This window comes from Triticum dicoccoides, chromosome 7A (genome assembly GCF_002162155.2).
Source record: "Triticum dicoccoides isolate Atlit2015 ecotype Zavitan chromosome 7A, WEW_v2.0, whole genome shotgun sequence".
Lineage (NCBI taxonomy): Eukaryota > Viridiplantae > Streptophyta > Magnoliopsida > Poales > Poaceae > Triticum > Triticum dicoccoides.
The window spans coordinates 65,828,491-65,836,687 of NC_041392.1; the positions used below are offsets into that span (position 1 = coordinate 65,828,491).

At 41.1% G+C, this 8,197-nt stretch overlaps 1 protein-coding gene across 1 annotated transcript; it reads right to left on the reverse strand.

The window, feature by feature from the left end:
* Nucleotides 1-613: 613 nt before the first annotated feature.
* On the reverse strand, nucleotides 614-3,558 carry LOC119333105 (wall-associated receptor kinase 1-like). The gene is made up of 3 exons (XM_037606124.1): nucleotides 2,589-3,558; nucleotides 2,322-2,507; nucleotides 614-1,738 (listed from the first exon to the last, which is right to left on the reverse strand). The coding sequence occupies exons 1-3, from the start codon at nucleotides 3,556-3,558 to the stop codon at nucleotides 747-749; spliced, it is 2,148 nt and encodes a 715-aa protein (XP_037462021.1). The 3' UTR covers nucleotides 614-746.
* Between the last annotated feature and the right edge of the window lie 4,639 nt (nucleotides 3,559-8,197).

The following is an 8,197-nucleotide window of genomic DNA, read 5'->3' on the forward strand; positions in this document are numbered from 1 at the left end:
CCTGGTTCCTAAGCATGAGAGGTCATATATAACAACACACGGCTTACACCCCTAATTGTGACCACCGATCCTAAAGAGGCGTTGAAGGCATCCGAAGATTGTCTACCACCGCCGGTCACCATAAGGCTAGTGCCGCCGTGCCGGCAGCATCCCTCATGCCTGCTACGTCGGCTGCTGCTGCCTCCTCTTAGGGGAAGCCTGTACTGCTGAGGTTCATGGCAGGCTAGCTGCATGGATCCCCTTAATGGCCTCTTTCAATCATGGTTAGTCTCTAATCATCAATACTAAAAGGTGTTATAATGGTGAGATTAAGATCCTATTTATGTGATTATGTCAATCTATAGAAATTATGCAAACAAGGAAAAGTGAGAACAGTTGCGTGGGCCGTCCTGCATCTGCATCCCTTGGAGGAATGGAAATTCGATTGAAGAAAACGATGAGAGGCTGAAGCAGGAGGCACACCTTCAATATCGAACATGATACAAGTAAAAAAAAATCATGGAAACACGCCAGCACATATATGATGTCATGCTTACAATACAAAACAACAATGACAAGGTTCACATGGTCAACATGGAGTCAACCTAGATATTGTTCTTCAATGAACTGACAGAAGAATAAACGAAATAGAAAGATAAATGTGGAGAGCATGAGCTTCCTGTTGAGGGAGAAGGAACGAGAATCAACGAGCAGCTCTGCTGCTATATCCATCAATTGGAGAGATGCCTGCATGCATGGTACTTTCTCTATTTATTGCGTGCTTTTCTGATATTCTGGAGACTTTCAGCTATATCTGTCATCTCTGGCCTTTCCTCGACATTATGGTGTAAGCACTTTCTGGCAATCTCAGCAAGAATTTGCAGAAGCTCAAAGTCCTTCTCTTCTTTGATTTTCATGTCATACATAACATTTGCTCTGTTCTCTCTTGTGTATGTGCCAAGGTGATTGAGAACAAAGCTGCAATTATCACCACAATTTGCTTTCTTTCCAGTGATGAGCTCAAAGAGCACAAGACCAAAGCTATAAACGTCACTTTTGTCGGTCAACAGGCCAGTTTCTCGATAGACTGGGTCCATGTAATTGTTGTCACCAATGACCTCTTCGCTGTGCTGTGCATCACCTCTGGCAATTAACCTTGATATTCCAAAATCTGATATTTTTGGTGTATAAGTATCATCCAAAAGTATGTTTGCTGGTTTAACATCACCATGTTGGATGTTGGCAGATGTCTTCGAATGCATATAAGCGAGACCTTCTGCAGATTCCGCAGCAATGACTAAACGTTGATCAATTGTGAGAGGAATTCTGCTTTTATCATAGAGGATGTCTTCAAGGCTACCATTGGAGATAAACTCATATACCAAAATAGGAACATCAACCTCTAAACAGCAACCTATGAGTCTCACGATGTTCTTGTGGATAACTCGTGATTGGACAATGACCTCATTTGCAAACTGGTCCTTCTGTGCTTTAGTGATATTTTTGGACTTCTTCACTGCTATATGTCTATCATCAAGAAACCCCTTGTATACCACACCAAAGGCACCACTTCCAAGGACATGGCTATAGTTTTTTGTGATTCTCTTTAGCTCCGCCTCTCTGCAGATCTTGATATTGTTTATTTTCTCCAGTAAAGGACCACCATTTCTTATGAAAGATTCTCTCATCTTTTTCCTCTCACTCATGAAAAGAACAAACAGCACAAGGACAAAAGCGATAGAAATACCACCTACAACGCCTGCACACGTGCAAAGATAATTTTCATTAGTGTGTACTCCTATATCGAGAAGAAAACAAATCTGAACGGGTCCTCATGCATAATTTAGATATCTAATTCGTTATCATGTTGACTTCAATGATAAAATTAGCGATGTTAAACATGGTAGTGTATGATTATGTGATTTTGTCCTAACCTTTCACTCATGAGCACTAATCTGCAGGTTTAATTTATAGTCTAGAGATATGCACTTCATGTACTCCTGCCGTGACAAGCTTAAGTATATTTTGAAGTTATAAATTAAATCATAGGCGTATATTCCGTTCCTGATTACACTATAATGGTTGATGGAAATCCTGTTTCTAATTTATTGCTTTAATTAACACTGCTTTAATTAGTTTCATGACACAATATTTACTTAACATATCATGTTCTGTTCATAAAGAGTTAACGAAAAGGGTTTCAAGCCCTCGGTTCTTTTCCCTCTCGTGAAAATAGACCTCACACCTAGCATAACGCTGTTGCTCAAATGGGCGTGTGCTTACATATAAATTCAACGTTAACACAGAAACCAGATGGTTAGAATGCATGGTACGTAGCTTACCTACAGCCACCTTAGCTGGTAGCGGGAATTTCTCGGTGCAGGTTCCTGTCTTACCGTCGCCTTTCATCCCGGGCTTGCAAGGACAGTCGTAGCCTCCTAACCTGTCCTTGCAGATCCCGCCACTTGAGCATGGGTACAGAGCTTGGAGCTGAGGATGCCGCTCCCGTAGAACACACTCATCGATGTCTGCACTGCCATCCGTTAAGTTAGCTAACTATTAATCAGGTGATCAATTAAAGTAGTAGCATGCATGTCACTGTCACGAACCTTGGCATCCACCAGGAACATAAGGGTTGCCATCGTAGTGCTCCCAACATTTGCAGACATAACCGGTCCTGTTGGTAGCGTCGAGGCACGAGCTGTTGCCGCTGAGACACGCATAGCCCTGGGGTGAGGGCTGGCCTTGCGCAGGGCAAGAACCATTCCCGATGGCAAAGTCGAAAACTTGGGGGACGCCCTTGGGGAATTTGTTGGAGAAGTAGGCCTCGCCGCCGTAGACATCCGCCGAGGAGTAGTTGTACCATCCCTTGTGCACCAGCATTGCTGTGGAGCAGTTGGTGCCGGCCCTCCACCACTCTGTCCTCTTCTTGTCAGCCACCGGCGCTATGAATGGCACGTCATTGGGTAGGGCAGCCTCACAGCAGCCTTGACCTCTGCACGGGCCATCTTTGGCGATTACTCTGGTAGGAAGGGAAGTGCACCTGCTTATTTCGGTTCCAAAGGTGCCATGCATCGAGTCGGAGAGCTCAGCCTCGACGTTCAATCCGACGCCGATGAGAACATTGTGGCTTGCTGAGATGAGAAAAGAAGGAGCGGGGGCATATGTTCGACGACGGACGAAGGAGTGGTGGGTTGAGTTTATTTTGCAGTCGGAGCTCACCATGGCATATGCCCGCACGTAAGCTGAAGAGAGCGAGATGTCCATGAGCTCCATGGGTGTATTAACCAGCCCATCATTCAGTACGAAAGTCTCGTTGCCTTGGTCTGGAGGAGTGTAGAACCCCGTCATACTCTGCTGGAATGCTCCGTACGCGATGAAGGCGCGATGAGGAATGAATGTGTCGTTGCAGGTGACCTCGAAGCCCGGGAGGAAGCAGCCAGGTTTCATGCCAAAGGGGTACGGAATGCTCATGTCCCCGCACTGGCTGGGGCAGTCTGGATGAATTGTGATGGGCGGTTCTTGCTCGGCAATTGCTGCCGCCAGCCTTCCTGCGAGGAGCAGTATCACCATCCACATCTGGGTTGGCGATTCCCATAAAAAACACACACATTATAATTAGCGGAAAAAAGCACAGTGGATTGGCGATTTCTGACATAAAATTCCTGAGCAAAAACTACTTCCACTGTTTATTTGACGAAATGCAGTTGGGCTGCTTTCATTGCCATTAGGAGGAGTAAAGGTTACAGATTAAGTAACCAGTAATAAAACAGAAAGAGGGGATAGGAAGTGAGAATGGAGGGAGTGTTTCTCGCCCTCAATCAGGCTCTATCGGTCTTTCTACCCGGGCTAGCACATGGCGCCTGCCAGCATCTGTCCATGTCTTAGCTTCATCTTGCAAGATGTTTAAAACTACTTCCACTGTTGGGCCCAGTACGTAGTGCATGTATTTTAGGGCTTTGGTGTATTTTGTTTTGTCCATCGACATCTACTCCCTCCGTTCCAAAATAGATGACTCAATTTTGTACTAACTTTAATAGAAAGTTGGGTCATCTATTTTGGAACGGAGGGAGTAGTAGGTAAATGATACCTAACCTAGTAACTATCAAAGTAGATGATTGTATTCAGAAAGTGCCACGGTAAAATTTTGCTATCATTGACAGCCAGTATGGAAAAAAAATGACTTTTCTCTAAAATGGAGAAAAGAGAGTAAATTCCATTTTGCACCATGTATTTGCGACAACTTGGACCATGCATTTAAAATTTAGAATTGTGACCGTTTTAACCACACATCTCCAACTTGATATTCCATATTGTACCACATTTGAAATTCTGAGCCACCTGACAAGACCGGTCAACTTCAAAGAGCTGATTTGGAGGGTATACGTGGCAAATGAAGTGAGTAGAGGCCAGAGGGGTTCAACTCAGGTACAACTTGATTCAAAATTTCAAGTGTGGGTTTCAATGTAGAATATCAAGTTGGAAATGTGGCCCAAAATGTCACAAATTAAAATACACGGTCCAAGTTGCCACAATGTCACAAATACATTAGTCCAAATGTCAAAAGTACTGTTAATCATAAATTTTGCTTGGGCGATATGGAATATGGACAATGCCCAACGACCTAATTCGAGTGTCTTCTTCTCCTGAGTAGGTGCTCCGCAAGTCTGTCTCGCTCATTCTTCAGTTGAAGCACCTGCCAAGAAGAAAAGAGGCTCTGCGGTCCATGATTGCTAAGATCCAGGACTTTGGTGTTTTCTGCTGGGAGGGAGCTGGGTGATGCTAGGCAGGGTGCTGGCTGAGGATTTGGCTGGCAGCGTGATGCTTTAAGCATTATACACCTTGTTTCTTTGCTGATCTGTGGTGCTGTATCTTTCGCTACTCGTATGGCGTTGGGTTTTTCTTTTGGTGCTTTCACTGTAATGGGCTGGTTTACCCCAGGCCTAGAACTATTTTAAGCTTTCTATATAAAAAGCTGGTCATTCATGCTTGTTCTTGAGAAAAGGCACTATTTTGAATAATGAAGAGAGACAAACATCTGAATAGCACTAGAGAGCAGCATAACAAAGATGGCACACTGAAATAATTAAATGATTTAAGCACACTACAGGATATGCACTTATAAAATAATAAGAAAGATGGAGATAATTAAAACCACATGTACGAAGTCATAAGAGAAAACAATCACATCAAGTGAAACATATGTACATATATTGCTATGCAACTGAAACAAAGTTTGCCAGCAAAAAAAGAAAAAAAAAACTTAAACTGAAAGGAAGTTAGAAGGACAAGGTTGGAAGTCTCATGATAATTACTCCCTCCGTTCCTAAATATTTGTCTTTTTAGAGATTTCAAATGGACTACTACATACGGATGTATATAGACATATTTTAGAGTATAAATTCACTCATTTTGCTCCGTATGTAGTCACCTGTTGAAATCTTTAGAAAGACAAATATTTAGGAACGGAGAGAGTAGATGGAAGTAGATGACTGGATAGAGTTTGTCCTAGTTTTCAAGAGGATCCGAGTGGCTTAGATGTGTAGAAGGTTGCAGGAGTAAATGGCACCGGCGGTCCGGGAACTTGCTCTACGGGTGCACTTAAGTCACGGTACTTGCAAACCGAAAAAACCCGTCATAGAACTTGCATTACGGGTGCAGATAGGTCACGCAGGTCACCTGAACCGGCCAGCTGCCCGGTTTTTTCCCTCTAACGGTCAAGCGCGATAAATTTGTTCACGACTTTAAAACTATATGTGATTCGTGACTTTAAAAAAATGTTCGTGAACGATAAATTTGAAAACTATTTGTTCACGACTTTAAAAAAATGTTCGCGAACGCTTTCAAAAAATATATTCGTGATCCGCGACTTTAAAAAAATGTTCGCGAACAATAAATTAAAAATGTTTATTAAAAATATTTGTGATTAGTGACTTTAAAAAAGTGTCCAGGAACGAAAAATTTGAAAATGTTTTTGAATGATAAATTTAAAAATGTTTGTGAATGATTAATTTGAAAACTATTTATTCACGGCATTAAAAAAAGGTCGAGAATGATAAATTTGAAAAATATTTTTGATCCGGGAACATTTTTTTAAAGTTGTGAACATTAAAAAAATTGTGATTCACGACTTTAAAAAAAGTTTGCGAACGATAAATAAAAAAATATTTATGATTCGTGACTTTAAAAAAATTTGAAAATGCTTGCGAATGATAAATTTGAAAATGTGGTGAATGATTAATTTGAAAACTATTTTTCCACGACTTTAAAAAAATTGAGAACGATAAATTTGAAAAATATTTGTGATTCGCGAACATTTTTTTTAAGTTGTGAGCATTTAAAAAAATTGTGATTCGCGACTTTGAAAAAAGTTCGCGAACGTTAAATTAAAAAATATTTATTAAAAATATTTGTGATTCGTGAATTTTAATAAATGTCCACGAATGAAAATTTTGAAAATGTTTGCGAACAATAAATTTGAAAATGTTAATGAACGATTAATTTGAAAAATATTTGTTTCACGAATTTAAAAAATGTTCACGAATGATAAATTTGAAAAATATTTGTGATTTGCGAACATTTTTTTAAGTTGTGAACATTTAAAAAAATGTTTGTGATTCGCGACTTTAAAAAAATGTTCTAGGATGATAAATTTAAAAATATTTATTAAAAATATTTGTGATCCGTGACTTTAAAAAAATATCCAGGAACGACAAATTTGAAATGTGACCTATCTGCACCCGCAACCCAAGTTCTATGGCGGGTTTTTCTCGAAAATAGGACAGCTGGCCGGTTCAGATGGCATATGTGACTTATCTGCACCCGCAATACAAGTTCTATGACGGATTTTTTCAGTTTACAAGTACCGTGACTTAAGTGCACCCGCAGTGCAAGTTCTCGGACCGCCAGTGCTATTTACTCAGGTTGCAGCTTTTGGCTAAGTTTCTAGATTATTCTGCTTTCATATCTTGGTGGTGTTTGTTTTGCGCTAGGGAAGGACTCGATCTACCGAGTGTGATTCGGGGCAGGAACTACAACTGAACAGAAAAGAAACGGCGAGGATGCGGAATATTGCAGTTCACTGCTAGGTGCGGAGGACTCGTACCAAAAACGGCGCTTGGATCCCAGTGTTTGAAAAAGAAAGAGACTCAAGAAACAACGACACAAATTGGATGTCAACAGAAACTAAGCAAGCCAAAAGCTTCATATCCGTATATGTGTACCTGTTGATGAGGCGACAACCAGATCTCAAGCTCTTGCAGAAGTCCTCAAGCTCTTAGCAGCTTATGAGAAAACGCTCGGCTCAATCCGCAGGCCTTTTATGCCTACACAGTGGATCTAGCCAGCTGCTCGGACCTTTTCAAATCCTTTTGTTGTCCGCAAGAAAGAAAGAAAGAAAGGACAAGTGCACCAACCACCAAGCAGAGAGCAACAATTACATACTCCAGTAGTACTAGGAGGAGCCGAGGAGTACAGACAAAAAAAAGGACACGACTACTCATTGGTCATTCGTTCTTGGTCCTTAGGAGTTACGACAACCAGTACCTACCACTACCATTATTGTATACTCCTACTTAACTTCTTGATCTGCGTAATAAGAATACAAATTAACAATAGCACATACAGGCTGTCTGTTGTAGTACGTAGTGAAGTTGTTCTTGTGCCCATGGGTTGAGTTGAGCCAGAAGGACCAATTTATATTAATGTCTGCATGTGCAGGTTTTTCTAATTTTACAGCACAGTCTTCATGGCGCGGCTACTGCATGTAATCCAATATGGTGTTACTAAGTTAAGAACCACAAAGTAGTACTATAATGTTTTTTGCAGGCTACAACATGGTCTCACGCGGCCACACCTAACTTAGTTCCCAACAAGTACTCGATCTGCTATTCCATTGGTTTCATCTCGTCCAGAAGTAAAAAAAAATACTACGAGTATAGCATTCTAAGATGCCTCAGCTAGGGTACAACAAGTGACATCTTACACCGTGGACGACGCGTACGGCCTGGAGGAAGGTGAAGAGTACATCTATCTATTATACAGTATAAAAGAGGCAAATAAGCCCCCATGTTTGTCCACATACTCCAAATAATCTGTATCGTCAATTACATGGTAGGTTATCTGAACGTAAAAATTGTATACGTGTTATGTATGTGATATCATCAGGATGGCGACAAGGTCGATCATAAGAAGTCCGTGTCCGTAATGATACATGCAA

Coding starts and splice junctions, on each gene's coding strand:
- LOC119333105 (XM_037606124.1), bottom strand. CDS start 3,558: ATGTGGATGGTGATACTGCTCCTCGCAGGAAGGCTGGCGGCAGCAATT. Junction 2,508..2,588: donor TGTTCCTGGTGGATGCCAAG/GTTCGTGACAGT, acceptor ATGGCAGTGCAG/ACATCGATGAGTGTGTTCTA. Junction 1,739..2,321: donor ACCAGCTAAGGTGGCTGTAG/GTAAGCTACGTA, acceptor GCACGTGTGCAG/GCGTTGTAGGTGGTATTTCT.